Source organism: Microcaecilia unicolor, chromosome 1 (genome assembly GCF_901765095.1).
Source record: "Microcaecilia unicolor chromosome 1, aMicUni1.1, whole genome shotgun sequence".
In the NCBI taxonomy this organism is placed as follows: domain Eukaryota; kingdom Metazoa; phylum Chordata; class Amphibia; order Gymnophiona; family Siphonopidae; genus Microcaecilia; species Microcaecilia unicolor.
This window is the reverse complement of record NC_044031.1, coordinates 685,068,048-685,084,470: the sequence shown is the minus strand read 5'-3', so window position 1 is coordinate 685,084,470 and position 16,423 is coordinate 685,068,048. Positions and strand designations below refer to the sequence as shown.

Below are 16,423 nucleotides of genomic sequence, written 5' to 3'. Positions count from 1 at the left end.
TATGTGCAATTAAACAAATACAATTTTTGAACATTGCCGTAGTAGTTGAGACTTTTCCCTCGTTTACACATAAACACTGCTTAGTGGGGTTGTTGGGCCTATGTACTAAACATCTTTCTATTGAAACAAAATTGGAGAAAACCATCTTAGGCAGAAAGCTACCTACTTACACTACCTGACTAACTTGCTGCGAGTTTGGATTTGGAAAGGCAAGCAATTAAATCTTTTTATTTGAAATGCAAATCCAGAGTAATGGGTTGAGATTGTACCCGCAAAGAACTCCTTATTATTTGGAAAACAGATACCTAACTTTACAATTTATAATCTCTAAGAAGAGAAACACTAATTAGCATCCATGTATTCATGCTGAATGCCTAATGAAATGGTTGATATGCAGCAGTAAAGGGGTGTAAAAAATCTAAGCCAGGGCTTTCCGAACTGGGTCATTCTTGCCACATTTGGGATCATGAACCAGCTCGGAAGTACATAGGTGCGTCATTTTGATGCATTTGGGTGGGGTCACCGGCATTACTGTGGCTGCGACCATGGGGGTCACAGTCCAAAAAAAGTTTGGGGAACTCTGCCTAAGCAATAATTTTGCCCTTTCTTTTCTTGTGGTACAAATCCTTACTGATACAGCCAAGTATTTTTATAAGTTTACAAGCCCTTCCATTAAGAACACTAAATAATGATTTATGCTACATTTAGGAACAGCTTAAGATTTTCACAGCCTGACAGAAAATTTACTTCCTATCCATTTCAAAACAGCCACCACAAACAATACCCTTTGCAAAAGTAAAACACGTTTTTAGAGACGAGACATTTTTATTAATTCTTTTCACTTTTCAAATTTCAAAATACTTTTGGAGGAAAATGGTCCACATATATATTACACTTTAAATATTTCTCAAAGTGGTGTAACTGTAAAGCCAGCACTTTGTACTTTGGAAGGCACAGATGTACAGTATTTCTTCTCCTTAAAGAGAGATCCATCATGTTTCAACAAAGCAAACCAAGTGCATTATGGTTCACACCCTCTGACTGCATAGTATCCCCATCACAGGACATGGGAGGGAGGTAAACCTTTGAAAGTGGAGTAGCATCCATTAGGATTCTGTGTCCTTTGGCTTCATCAACCCTTTCTTAGCTCCCTGATGGATCCTGGACTCCAGTTTCCCTGTTATAAAAAACATAATTTACAATCTTTATTTACAATGCAAAAAAGGTGCAACCCAAGGACCTCAATGAATCAGTGCATTTTTGTTGCACTTAATTATCTTGCTTCAGAAGCAACATAATTCCAGATATCTTCGTTTTCCTTAGACCAGGGGTGTCAAACTCATTTCAATGTTATTGGAAAATAAATGCACTTTAGGGGTAATTTTATAAGGAGTTGTCTAGTTTTAGGCACCAAGAATGCATGTGAAATCATTTACACAGGTAAATGACGTCTTATAAAACAATGACCAGTGTAGAAGTACATATGCTGATAGGGTTGTATAAAACTTTCATTGTGGGTATGCATATGGGGTGGAGTTTGGGTAGAGTGTGGGTGAGGCAAGTACATGCACTGATTATAAAATATGATAGTTTATGCATACATTTGCAAAATGTAGGAGCGCTCATTTGCACCAGCTCTAGGCCTGGCATAAGTGATTGTGCCTTAAATTTCAGCCACTTACACTAATATTTTATAAAGAAAAGTAGGAGTCTACTTTTCTTTATAAAATAGGTGTATTTTGGCTACCTTAACCCAGGCAACTGATTATAAGATTACCCTGTACGTGACCAGAGGTCCATTTTCAATGTTCAGTCCCAAGTCAGTAGGGAGGCACATTTTCATATTAAATTATGTTGAGATTTGGCAAGGGACAGAGGAGGGAAAAGAGAAAGAGGCGATGTTGGACATCTGAGAAGGGGAGGGGGAATTATGGGGAGAAGCTGGACTACAGGAGAACAACGCTGCCTTTGTCTGCACTATACTGCAGCTTCCCTAACTGCAGGTATAGACTTTTTTATTTTTAAGACTGGAGAACATAGAGGGCCAGATTAAAGAGCCTCAAGGGCTGGAAATGGCCTACAAGTTGTATGGCCACAATATTGACTAAAGCTTGAAGGCATTATGTACTCATAAAGGGAACACCTAGAGGCATAAACAAGAATAACGCAGAAGATATGTCCTTCCTCCCTATGCAAATTACTCAGAGAACATATAAATCGTGCCTAAAGTTAGGGGCCAAAGAACTGGGCGCTAAGCTAGTATTCTATAACAGCAGAGTTGCAGCCAAATCCGTTATAGGATACTAACGTAAGTCCACAGCTATGCACCAAACTCTAGGTGTGACCACTTATGCCACATCTATGGTGGGTGTAAATACTGACACCTAAAAAGCAGCAGTTGGGCACGTTAATGCAATTATTCTGTAAAGTGTGCACAGGAATAGTCGGATGCCCCTGACACATCCCCTTTGCAAATGTGCTCAGTTTACAGAATATGGGCATGTCAGTTACACGTGCAACTGCCAATAAATGCTTATTAAAGATAATTATTGGTACTTATCTCCAAGTGCCAATTTAGCACCAATTAACTAATTTTGTTACGTGCCTAATTGACCTTTTTTTTTTAATTCATATTTATTAGTTTAATGCAAGTGTATATGTTTTACATCCAAATCATCGAAATATAGCAAACCTTATAACATCAAAATATGAAACCCAACTCCCCCCAGAAAACCCTCCCTCTGTTGATCACTGTTCTGTCTGTTGGTACATCAAATAATTGATAGTGTGTTAAGTAATCAACTTCTGGCTAATGGTGTTAGTGTGGTCCATTAAGGCTCCTATATCTGGGTAAAACGTCTGCCTGCCCATGAGTCTATCTTCCACCTTGTGCACAACTGTGTAGTTTAACTATAATCACACGTAGGCGCAAGTATCGTGCTGCTTTCTGGCCTAAGGAGTGTGCTCGTTCCAATCATGCCGGGCGCAGTCCTTCACGCATCGGTAACTCTGCCACCATCCAGTCCTCCAGGACCTGAAGCATCCATGTGTCTGCCACCTACTCAGGAATACCCACAAGACGGAGGTTTCCCCGTCACAATCTATTCTCCAGGTCTTCCAGCTTGGCCACCTGCTGTTGCATTTGCATTTTCAGTGCCTCTATCTCTGCTGGTCCTGCCTGTATGCTATCTTCCAGCATGGAAACCCTCTACTCCAGTTCACCAGCTGCGAACTCATTGCCTTTGACACTGCCGTCATAAGGTCTGCCAGTGCTGATTCAGTGAATTGTGTTACCAAAGTCGGCATAGGCTTTGCCATTTTGTCATCCTGCAACCTCACACGCTCTCCAGTCTTACGTGATGTTTTTGCTGATATATCGCTTCTTATGGTGCTGAGATATTTAAGTAGTAGTAGTAGTCCATAAACCTCTCTGTGTCTTGAGGTACGCTAAGATAGTTGTAAAACTTTTATAAATGGCGAAAAACAAAACTTATAGGGAGTTGGGGCCCCGGAGTGATCAGACCTACATCTCACCGCTCTCATAGCATCACGTGACTCCCTAACTGACCTTATTCTATAACTGGGTGCCTAACTTTAGAATGTGGGGGACAGTATTCAACTCACCTGAAATCATTACTGCAGAATAGAACAGCCCATTACAAAAATTCAATCTACATTTGGATTGAAATTTAAAGCAGTTACAATTTCTTCTCTTTTTCAGATTGTAGTAGTTATCAAGTCCACACAGTAATCCCTTCAAAGGGTCTGAATTGTCCAATTAAACTTGCACTCCACTTCTGTACAATCCCATTGCTAAAGGAAGGGAATAGGGGCTTCATGCATACCTCATAGCACTGGTTTTGCTTAACCCTTCTCCTGGCACTCTGTTCCAGGCCAGAGTCTCCTACTCCCACAGCATGTTCTGACTAATAAGCTCCCTCAGGGCCATTTCATGTTTTTGTTTCACATTGTTTGTATTGTGTTTGGCATTTGTAGTAAATGATGGTATATAATGGCCAAAATGGGCCATTCAATCAATCCAGCTGAGATTTGTAGATGCATATACAATTCCTGTAAGCAATCAAAAGCAATCAAACCTCAACTGTTCCTTTCTCATATCTCTTAGTTGACCTCCAATCAAACCTCAACTGTCTCTTTCTCATGTCTCTTAGTTGACCTCTCTCAACCCTTTTCCTACCATAGCCCTACATACCTGTGTCAAGCATGCCCACAATCTGTTACACCTCCACTAGTAGGACATATCAGGCTTTGCCATACTACATTATTTATTTATTTATTTATTACATTTGTACCCCGCGATTTCCCGCTCATCGCAGGCTCAATGCGGCTTACATAGTAACAAAAGAATACAATCTGTAGTATCAGAATCAACAAAGGAGGTATGTGATAGGACAAATAAACAAGGAATAGATGGGATAGAAGAGGTGTGAGAGAAAGAATAGGGATAGATAAGGAGGTGAGGTGATAAAGGAGAAGTTGGGAAGAGCATGGAGTGTAAGAAGGTTGGTAGGAGATATATTATATTACATCAATGTCTTATAATCTGCCACTATCAACAAGTTTGGTGTGGATAACAATCAATAAGTGAAGCATTCTTCAGAAATTTACACTATAAAGGAATAATCACAATCTCAACAAATCAGCATAAAAATTGATGAAAATGTTGGAAACACTTCCAATACAGGAAAGTCTTTAACAACTTTCTAAACTGGTTATAATCTTATATCTGCCTAAGAAAAGAGGGCAGAGGATTCCAACTAGAAGCTTCCTGATATGTCAAGAAGGACTTAAGAGGTCGCAATGCTTTTATCTTATGGACAGTGGCAAAGCCTAACATGTGAAGATTTCTCATAGACCTGAGATGGCCTCTATTCAAGAAAACAAACAGTCAAGTAACCTGGACTATCACCATAGAAAGCCCTAAAAACTAATACCATGATTTTAAACTGTAGTCTAGCTTCCACTAGCAACCAGTGTAATTAAAATAAAAAAGGAGAAACAGGCAGACATTTGTTCACCACAAAAATCACTCTTACTGTAGCATTCTACACTCTTTGCAATTTTGTCTTTAAAGATTTTGAACAACCAGTATTAAGGTATAGTTGACTATCTACTTCCATTCCTAAAATTCTAGACAACAAATTAAGGTTATTAATCCTGACAGTAGGCTTTTTTTTTTTAATAAGTTAATGGGCCAACCCAAAGAAACTGAGGGCCTCTTTTATCAAGCCATGCAGGAATGCTGACGGAGCCCATTCAAAGTGAATGGACTTTGTCGGCATTGCTGCACCAGGAACCGCTAGTGTGGCTTGATAAAAGAGGCCCCAAGTTTTCTCTTTATTTAATTTTAACTTGCATGAGTGTAGCCAAGCTTCTACTGCTGACAACTATGCTTCTTGCAAGATCAATACTTATACCCCTTTCTTTGTTTTATTATCAAATTTTGTAATAATTTCTAGACACCAAGCTTAGGGCTCCTTTTACCATCGCTCGCTGGGAAGGGGTGGGGGCTTGGCTGGGGGCCACTGGACCATCAGGGGCCATTTTCTGGGGGTTTGGGGGGGGGGCTGGAGACCTACTGGATCTCCAGCACTCCCTGAACATGGGGGGGGGGGGGGGGACCGGAAGTCCGCTGGACCTCCATCCCGTTGGCAGGTTTGTTTTGAGGGGGAACGGGGGCCTGCCAACATGCAACTGCATGTTGGACAGGGCTAACCATTCCTCCCCAATGATCTGCAAACCCTAACGCCAGCTTGGAGCTGGCATAGGGTTTGCCACAGCCAGCGACCCAAATTTTGGCGCACTGACCGCTGAACATTTGCGATGAATGCTCTAAGCCCTGTTTAGCATGCATTAGCATGCTACTTGCGCAAACAGCCCTCGAGCACGTTGTTGATCATGGGGCAATAGCAAACGCCGGCGCTATTATGGCGCTAACAGCCTCTAGCGCCGGCATTTGCTTTAGATCATCTGCCTGCCAGATTGTAAGCACTCTGTGGATAGGAAAATACCTATTATACCTGAATGTAATTTGCTTTGAGCTACAAATGAAAAAGCATGAGCTAAATCCTAATGATAAATACATACATACTAAGGAAGAGGATGAGGGTAGGCCTGGGGGATGGTTAGGATTTTAGAGGATAAGATGGGGTGGGTAGGTAAATAGATAACTTTAGGATTGTGAGGAGTCATCAGAAACCAGGTTCCTCATATTGTTATGTATATTTGTTAGGATATACATGGTAGGGGATGGGGAAGGGGAGAAATGATTAAGACTATAATTTCTCTTTATGCCGTGCAATTTGCACACAGCGTAACTATTATGCTGTGTGCAATCTGAAATATTTTTCAGTTTTTGTAACTCTTGGATAAAGAAGTTTATATATCTTTTTCTGGACAATACATTTTGTATGCTGTGTCGATGTTATGCCTATCATTTCTAAACTACCACTAAAAATGTTTTATAATGAAAGTGTGCATTCCATGCAGGGCTTATAAGAGTCCCACCAAAAATCAGCCGTAGCACACAGAGGCAAACTCTTCCCCGGAAATTTGACGCTGATAGACTATGAATACCTCCACTGGCATTGCGTGATATGACAGTGAAGCAGGGGCATGGCCTCAGTTGGGCCTATGTGCTTTTGCCTCAGCCCCACCCATCGTATAGCTGCTCCAAGTCAGGTAAAGTGTGGAAGTTAGCAGCAACAGGTGAGCCACTGATGTCAAGACTGAACATGCTCAGTTCTCATGTGTTCAGTCTTGACATCAGTGGCTCACCTGTTGCTGCTAACTTCCACACTTTACCTGACTTGGGGCAGCTATACGATGGGTGGGGCTGAGGCAAAAGCACATAGGCCCAACTGAGGCCATGCCCCTGCTTCACTGTCATATCACGCAATGCCAGTGGAGGTATTCATAGTCTATCAGCGTCAAATTTCCGGGGAAGAGTTTGCCTCTGTGTGCTACGGCTGATTTTTGGTGGGACTCTTATAAGCCCTGCATGGAATGCACACTTTCATTGTGGTTTCAGTTGGACAAATACAATATTACAGGCACACAAAATGATGACACCAGAGATGATCAGTTTTTCCTTTCACAAGTGTAAGCATTCATGGCGTGCAAACACTTGAAAAGTCTCTTTGATAGTGGCCATATTTATCTAATAAGAATATAGGAATTTCTATCAACATGACATGAAAACTCCTTTAAAGAGAAAACCAGTGTTTTGTGGCATGAACCCTCTCTTTGAGTGGAGGTATTTCTGGATCTAATCCTCCCTCTCTTTCCTCCTAACCTCCTTCACTTACAATCAAAGCACAACACACACATACTACTCTGAAGTGATGCCCCATAAGGTTGTCATTCTAGGCTGAAATCAGTAGCTAAATTCCTGTGATGTTTTATTTATTAAAAGATATCAAGGAGAAGCTGCTGCTTTAGACAAGAAAGAAAAAATAGCATTTCAAGAGGGGAAAAAGCAGATCCTGAACAGCTAGTACTACACTTGAAAGAATATGATCTTTTTATTACTCTACAAACCTGAGATCAAAGAGGTAAGAAAATAATAAGATACTTACATTAAGAGAAAATTTAAAGACAAGTGAATAGTGACAGTGGGCTTATAATATCAAAATTAAAGAATCAGTTTCCAATCTGCCAAAGGACATAGTTTATGGATGGTCACACACACCATTTAAGCTTTTTGGAATGAAAGAAAAAGAAAAAAACCCACACACAATAGAGTAAGCTTAAACGAAGTGAGAAAATAAGAAAAAAGGCAGGCTTGTTTTGTGTTGATCCATCATAATGTGAACTGATTATAATACAGAAACTGATGCTACAGACATTCTACAATTCATCAGATCCTAATGGGCTAATTTAGTGATGAAGAAAAGTTACCAATTTTCAATGGTTATATTGGAGAATTTCTAATACTGATGAAGGTAACCCTCCACAAGAAACCACTTTAAGCTGTATGGTAACCAACAGCGATAGATTTGGGGAAGATGATTATGAACTGGAAACACTTTATCAAGCTGTTTGTCTAAAATCACTGGCCTTGCAAGACACATCACCCTGCTAGTAGTGGGATGTAAAAGTATGGATAGAGGACCACAGTGTAGCTTTACATATTGTAAGGAATATGCCGAAAGGAAGAGGGACCCCAGCTACCCACCGGAGAAAAGAGAGCCGGAGGGTAGGAGGGAAGACCCTAAGGTTGCTCAGTTTTTGCCCAAGAGGGACATACCAATAAGAAACTACAACTCCCAGAAAGCCCCAGGAGAACCCAGGGTAAGGAGAAATAGGGTGCAGAACCAAGAAGCTCCAGAAGGGGGCTGCCAGAAAAGGGGAAAAGCTGAGTCACCACCCTGGTGGAGGAGGTGGCTGAACCGGTGGCAGGAGAAGGAAAAGCAGCCTATCATAGTTAATGAAGAAAAGTGTAATCAGCTGGAAAAGGGGTGGGGAGAGGAGAAAATGGACTGGGCTCCTGAAGGAGAGGAGGAGAATGAACCAGAGGCAATGGAGCAAGAGGAGGCAGAGCTGATCTTAGACGAACCCATGGAGCTCTTGGCTATGGCTCAGCCAGCACTCAAGGTATAGGGAGGAAGTCCTGGGTCAAGCGGGAGGAGGTCAGGAGAATAGAGACTGACCTAGAGGGTGGGACCCAAGGCTTTGAGCCCGCGCAAAGCCTAGCTCTAATTGAACGGTGCTGAGAGAAGCCTGGCTGTACTTGGACTGTGTTTAAAACAGCCTGACTTAATTGAACTGTGCTGAGAGAAGCCTGGCTGTACTTGGACTGTGTTTAAAACAGCCTGACTTAATTGAACTGTGCTGAGAGAAGCCTGGCTGTACTTGGACTGTGTTTAAAACAGCCTGACTTAATTGAACTGTGCTGAGAGAAGCCTGGCTGTACTTGGACTGTGTTTAAAACAGCCTGACTTAATTGAACTGAGCTGAGAAAAGCCTGGCTGTACTGGGACTGTGTTTAAAACCGCCGAGGAGCTGTTGAAGAAAGGGGGTCGGGTTGCAAATCCCAAAAACAGGCCCAAGAAAAAAGAAGAAACACCTAAAGGAGGAAAACAGAGAGCTCCGGGCTGGTGGTGAGGAGGCTGCTCGGACTTAGCCAGTAGGAGCCTTGTTTACAAGTGGTGGCAGTGGTGGGATCTTTCTGCAGGACCTGTCGCTAGAGGAGGCCGTGACCCGACTGGGCGAGAAGCCCCACGAGAGGGCCAACGCTGAGAAAGGCGCAGACCCATCTTGGGTTCCGGTAAGCGGGCCTAACTGGGGGGGGGGGAGGAGGTGTTAGAGGGATCAGAGAAAGAGTCCAACGTAAGTGAGGTAATCGCACTTGGAGGTGGTTCTCTGTTGGTTTGTCCCTCCCCCCAGGTGGCAGTGCCCGTGCCGTGATGGACCCCAAGGAGATCTTCGGGTGGATGACTCTCCAGTTCCAAAAACAGCAGGAGCTGACGGCCAAGATAGTCGAGGACTCTCTGATGGCGGCCCGGGATCAGCAGCAACCAGTACTAAACATGCTACAGGACTTCTTCCAGAGAGGGGCTACTGCCCCTCGAGATGGGGAACCCGGAGAAAATGGACAAGGGCCCGGAGGAAGCGGTGCGGTAGGACATGTATCCATGAATGCACTTAATTGGGGAAAGTTGTCCGAGCAGGATAATGTGGATGATTTTTTGACTGCATTTGAGAGGGTGGCTGGGGCTGCTGTGTGGCCACAAGAGCAATGGGCCATGCGATTGGTGCCTTCCTTGTCAGGGGAGGCGTTGGCAGCCTTTAGGGATTTGTCTCCTGAGGAGGCTGCCAACTATGGAAGGTTGAGAGAGGCTATTAAGGACAGATATGGACTCAGTACCCAAGCTTACAGACGTAAGTTTAGAGCCACTAAATGGGAAAAGGGGACCCCCCCTAAAGCGGTAGCCCATAAGCTAATGGATTTAGTGAAAAAATGGTTGGAGCCTGAACACCACAACCTGAACGAGATACTGCAAGAACTGGTAGTGGAGCAATTCCTCCAGGGGCTGCCTGAGGAGACTAGGGCCGAGTTGATAAAGAGGGGATGTAAGACGGTAGAGGGAGTGACCGCGGGGTTGGAGTGTTACCTAGAAGCCCAGCAGTGGGGGGGACCCGATAGGGAGGGAGGAAAGGCTCGGGTGGTAGAAAAGTGGGGGCCAAAAGTTTCCCTAGTTAAGCCGGAGGCTCCCGCGGGGAGTAAAAAGACCGAGCTGGACGCCGGCCCGAGTAGAAAGGCTACTCCTTTTGGGGGCAAGGTGTGCTTTGAGTGTGGTAAAGCGGGACATTTCAAAAGGGATTGCCAGGGGCGAGAGGGGTGGATCTCTCAGGTGAACCAAGGGTGCAGGCCTCGGTACCTTACGCAGGTTAAGGTGGAGGGAGTACCCATCACAGCCATGTTAGACTCGGGGGCTGACCAATCCATGATCTCTAAGCGGCTGTGGCAACAGATACGAAAGAGGGGGACCCCGGGAAGGGAGACCTATGATGGAGGCTTGTCCATACAATGTATACATGGGGCCCGGACACGGTATGCGCTCCACAGGGTCAACTTAAAGGGGCCCACCGGGGAGCTAGAGATGGCCGTGGCAGTGCTGCCCAGATTACCCCATGATATGATTTTAGGGAGGGATTGGCCACCGTTTATAGAGTGTATGGGGGAGAAACAAGTGTTGGTTACTACCAGAGCTCAGTCACGCCGGGGGGCGGACGGGGAAGAGGAAGGCCTAAGGGGTGTTTTTCCTTTTCAGGGGGAGGTTTTGGGCGAGCCGGGCCGGGAGAAAAAAAGAAAGGCCGTGAAAAAAAGAGAACAGAAGGATAGAAGGGAGGCTTTTCAGCGGGTACAGAGGGAGAGTTACCTGCCGGTGGCTCCGGAAGAATTAAGAGAGCAGTTTCCCCAATTTCATAGGGAGCAGGCCACGGACCCAACTTTAGAGTATGCCTGGGAGAGGGCGCGCCAGGGAGAAGGCCAGGTAGCCCCGGGGTTCCTGATAGAAGGGAACATATTATATCGAAGGGTGCCTAGCTGGGAAAACTCGGGAGGAGGAAGACAGCTGGTGGTACCTCGGGCTTTTCGTCCGTTGGTGGTAAGGCTGGCTCATGATCATCCTCTGGGCGGACATAAGGGCTCCCAGGCTACCCTGACTCAAATATTGGCAAGGTTTTATTGGCCCGGTGTTTATGGGGAAGTGGAGAAATACTGTAAGTCCTGCCCCAACTGTCAAAAGGTATCAGACAGATTCCCTCCTAAAGCCCCGTTACAGCCTCTGCCGAGGGTAGAACAACCGGGGAGGAGAATAGCCATGGATATTGTGGGGCCCGTAACTAAATCACAGAGGGGGTTCCTCTATGTGTTAGTGATTATGGACATGGCCACCAGGTATCCATGGGCCCTGCCATTAAGGAACATTTCGGCGAAGGGTATTGCAAGGGAACTCATAAAAATTTTTTGTGAGATAGGTTTTCCCCAAGAAGTCCTGACAGATAGGGGGTCCAACTTTATGTCACATACCTTAAGGCAAGTATGGGAGGCATTTGGGATAAAACATGTACGTACGGCAGCTTACCATCCGCAAACCAATGGGATGGTAGAACGCTTTAACAGGACCTTGAAGGGTATGCTAAAAAAAGCCTTAGGGGAGGATAGGACCGGGTGGGACCAACTTTTACCATTTGTGCTATATGCATACCGGGAGAAGGTGCAAGACTCCCTAGGAGTTTCACCTTATGAGTTAATGTTTGGCAGGAGACCCAGGGGTATGTTGGATATCTTACAGGAACACTGGGTACCTCCGGAAACAGCCGATCAGTCTGTAGTTGAATATTTACATGATCTGAGGGGCAGATTGGATAGGATGCAGGAATATGCCCAGGACCGGCTAGAACAAAGCCAAGAACAACAAAAGGGCTATTACGATCGAGGGACTAGGGAAAGGGAGTTTGCCTCTGGGGATAGGGTTCTTATCTTAATATCGGAGGATCCACATAGGTTCACCTCTAGGTGGAAAGGACCTTGGGTGGTGAGGAGGAGACTGGGCCCCCTCACGTACGAGGTGGCGAATGAGAGGGGGCGGGTTCAGACTTTTCACGTTAATCTTATGAAACCTTGGGTAGCTAGGGTAGGGTTCCAAACTCGGGAGGAAGAAAAGGAAGGGGAGGAGTTGGGGCCGCAAATACGAGAGATTTTCAAGCCCTGCGAGCCCGGAGTTAACCCACAATTACCCCAGGGTCAGAAAAAGGAGATACGAAGGCTCTTGGAGCGCTTTAAAGATGTTTTAACGGCATGCCCAGGGAATACCCATCTAGTCGAGCATGAGATTGTAACCGAACCAGGTAAGGTTGTACGGCAAAAGCCCTATAGACTCTCCCCAATGAAAAGGAGGGAAGTCATTAAACAAGTGCAGGAAATGTTGAAGTTTGGGGTAATTGAGGAGTCCCATAGCCCCTGGTCTAGCCCCGTGGTATTAGTTCCCAAACCTGAAGGGGAGTGGAGATTTTGTATTGATTTCCGCCAGCTTAATGCTATCTCTCAAACGGATGCATATCCTATGCCTTATATTGAGGAGCTGGTGGACCGGTTGGGATCAGCACAGTATCTTACGACCCTAGATTTAACAAAAGGGTATTGGCAGATTCCCCTTTCTTCGGGAGCCCAAGCTAAGACAGCTTTTAGTACCCCCATAGGCTTGTACCAATTTAAAAGGCTGCCCTTTGGCCTTAATTCGGCGGCAGCAAGCTGCCAGCGATTGCTTGACCGAGTCCTCAGACCACATCAGACATATGCCGCGGCATATATGGATGATGTGGTAATACACAGTGAGGCCTGGAATACCCATTTGAAGCAGGTAGGGGCGGTGCTGCAAGCTTTTAGGGAGGCCGGCCTGACCCTGAACCCGATGAAATGTTACTTTGCACAGTATAGGGTGAAATATTTAGGGTATAACGTAGGAAGGGGGGAGGTGCGACCCTTACTGAATAAAGTTAAAAGCATCCAAGAATTTCCCAGACCCAATAGAAAAAAACAATTGCGTAGCTTCCTGGGTATGGTGGGGTATTACAGGAGATTCATCCCTCACTTTTCCGAAATGGCCACTCCCTTAACGGACATGTTGAAGGGTAAGAGCCCGGACCATCTGAGATGGGGGGAGGCGGAGTTGCGAGCGTTAGAGCAGATGCAGCAGGCCCTGTGCCATGAACCGGTGCTGAAGGCCGTAGATTTCGAAAAACCCTTTATCCTACAAACGGATGCTTCGGGGAGGGGGCTAGGGGCAGTGCTGTCTCAGGAACATGAAGGGGCAGAACATCCCGTGCTGTATCTAAGCCGTAAACTCCTACCTCATGAGAACCATTACTCCACCATAGAGAAGGAGTGTTTAGCTATTAGGTGGGCAGTACAAGAGTGTACGGTCTATCTCGAAGGGAGGCCATTTAAGCTAGTAACGGACCATGCCCCACTGAAGTGGCTAAATTTAATGAAAAATAACAACGGAAGCCTAATGCGGTGGTATTTAGCACTGCAACCCTTCCAATACACAGTGGAGCATCGTCCGGGGAGATGTTTGGGAAATGTGGATGCCTTATCCCGGGTAGGCGAGGATAAGGAAGAAAAGGGGGAAGAGTTGGGGAGTAAAAGCTTAAGGGAGGGGGTATGTAAGGAATATGCCGAAAGGAAGAGGGACCCCAGCTACCCACCGGAGAAAAGAGAGCCGGAGGGTAGGAGGGAAGACCCTAAGGTTGCTCAGTTTTTGCCCAAGAGGGACATACCAATAAGAAACTACAACTCCCAGAAAGCCCCAGGAGAACCCAGGGTAAGGAGAAATAGGGTGCAGAACCAAGAAACTCCAGAAGGGGGCTGCCAGAAAAGGGGAAAAGCTGAGTCACCACCCTGGTGGAGGAGGTGGCTGAACCGGTGGCAGGAGAAGGAAAAGCAGCCTATCATAGTTAATGAAGAAAAGTGTAATCAGCTGGAAAAGGGGTGGGGAGAGGAGAAAATGGACTGGGCTCCTGAAGGAGAGGAGGAGAATGAACCAGAGGCAATGGAGCAAGAGGAGGCAGAGCTGATCTTAGACGAACCCATGGAGCTCTTGGCTATGGCTCAGCCAGCACTCAAGGTATAGGGAGGAAGTCCTGGGTCAAGCGGGAGGAGGTCAGGAGAATAGAGACTGACCTAGAGGGTGGGACCCAAGGCTTTGAGCCCGCGCAAAGCCTAGCTCTAATTAAACGGTGCTGAGAGAAGCCTGGCTGTACTTGGACTGTGTTTAAAACAGCCTGACTTAATTGAACTGTGCTGAGAGAAGCCTGGCTGTACTTGGACTGTGTTTAAAACAGCCTGACTTAATTGAACTGTGCTGAGAGAAGCCTGGCTGTACTTGGACTGTGTTTAAAACAGCCTGACTTAATTGAACTGTGCTGAGAGAAGCCTGGCTGTACTTGGACTGTGTTTAAAACAGCCTGACTTAATTGAACTGAGCTGAGAAAAGCCTGGCTGTACTGGGACTGTGTTTAAAACCGCCGAGGAGCTGTTGAAGAAAGGGGGTCGGGTTGCAAATCCCAAAAACAGGCCCAAGAAAAAAGAAGAAACACCTAAAGGAGGAAAACAGAGAGCTCCGGGCTGGTGGTGAGGAGGCTGCTCGGACTTAGCCAGTAGGAGCCTTGTTTACAATATGGAAAAATTATGTCTTACCTCATAATTGTCTTTCCTTTAGTCAGCTACACTGTTCTGCACAAGTAGGAGTTATCCTCTCCTATCAGCAGATGGAGGTAGAGGAAAAAAATGAGTTTTACCAGTTACCTCAATGGTATTAGCTGGTAGTGCTCCCTGGAAAGATCTAGTATGCGTAGAAGGTGCCTTTTGTTACGCATCCATGCCCCATCAATTATTGCAGCTGTAATCAGAAGCAAGTGAGCAAAACACCACAGAGTGGCACTCACTACCCTGCATACTCCAGGATATACCAATCTCATGGAAAACCCGTATTGCTGTAAACTATGAAATGGACAAATTGTTGCATCGCTTCCAGCTTTGCAGACTGCAGTGGAAGAAATGAAAGGATCTCGGCTTGGCTGGCGGGGGTTGGGGGTCCCCCGCCAGCTGAAGGAATTCTTTTAAAGGCAGCCGGCAGCAGCAGGAGGAAGCGGACCTCGGCTGGCGGGGGTTGGGGTCCCCCACCAGCGAAGGTAGGCGACAGCAACGGCGGGGGGAGATTGGCAACGGCAGTGGCTGGGGGGAGGGGGATCAGCAATGGCGGCGGTGGGGGGCTATAATGTGCCCCCTCACTCTGGCCCTGGCCCCCCCTACCGCCGCAGTTCAGATACGCCCCTGCTAAGGCCTGAAGCTCACTGACCCTATGAGCTGAAGTAACAGCCACCAAGAAAATGACCTTCCAGATCAAGTACTTCAGATGGCTGGAATTCAATGGCTCAAAAGGAGCTTTCATCAGCTGGGTAAGAACAACGTTGAGATCCCAAGACACTGGTGGAGGTTTGACATGGGGCTTTGACAAAAGCAAACCTCTCATGAAGCGAACAACTAGAGGCTGTCCAGAGATGGGCTTACCTTCTACATGTTGATGATAAGCACTAATTGAACTAAGGTGAACCCTTATGGAGTTGGTCTTGAGACCACACTATGACAGGTCTAGAAGAAATTCAAGCAGGGTCTGTGTAGGGCAAATTAGGGGATCTAGGGCCTTGCTCTCACACCAGATGGCAAACCTCCTCCATGTGAAAGAATAGCACCTCTTAGTGGAAGTTTTCCTGGAATCCAGCAAGACCCGGGAGATACCCCCCGAAAGACCCAAGGAAGCGAATTCTAGGCTCTGAAGTTGGGAAGAAGAACGGATCTCTCATTCTGCATGATGAGGGTTGGAAAACATTTAAATTTCCATGGTTCTTCAGAGGATAACTCCAGGAGTAGAGGGAACCTTATCTGCTGCAGCCAGTACAGCGAGATCAGAATCATGGTTCCGTGGTCTTGTTTGAGTCTCAACAAAGTGTTCCCCACTAGAGGTATGGGAGGATATGCATACAGAAGACCTGTCCCCCAACTGAGGAGGAAGGCATCTGACACTAGTCTGTCATGGGCCTGAAGCCTGGAACAGAACTGAGGGACTTTGTGGTTGAACTGAGTGGCAAAAAGATCCACCGAGGGGGTGCCCCATGCTTGGAAGATCTTGCGGGCTATGCCCATATTGAGAGACCACTCATGCGGTTGCACTATTCTGCTCAGTCTGTCAGTGAGGGTATTGTTTTTGCCCACCAAGTGGCTCAAAGGAACATGCCATGTTGGTGAGCCCAATGCCACATCCAGACGGCCTCCTGACACAGAGGGTGTGATCCGGTGCCCCTCTGCTTGTTGGTGTAATACATTGCAACCTGA

At 46.0% G+C, this 16,423-nt stretch overlaps 1 protein-coding gene across 2 annotated transcripts in view; it reads right to left on the bottom strand.

Moving 5' to 3' along the window:
- Positions 1 to 801: 801 nt before the first annotated feature.
- The window catches only part of TRIP4 (thyroid hormone receptor interactor 4), a 269,161-nt gene continuing 253,539 nt past the window's right edge, over positions 802 to 16,423 (bottom strand). For both annotated transcript variants that reach the window (XM_030188088.1, XM_030188095.1), the window contains exon 13: positions 802 to 1,177. In XM_030188088.1, the coding sequence (XP_030043948.1) occupies positions 1,107 to 1,177 (71 nt within the window). In that variant the 3' untranslated portion in view covers positions 802 to 1,106. The remainder of the gene's footprint in view (positions 1,178 to 16,423) is intronic.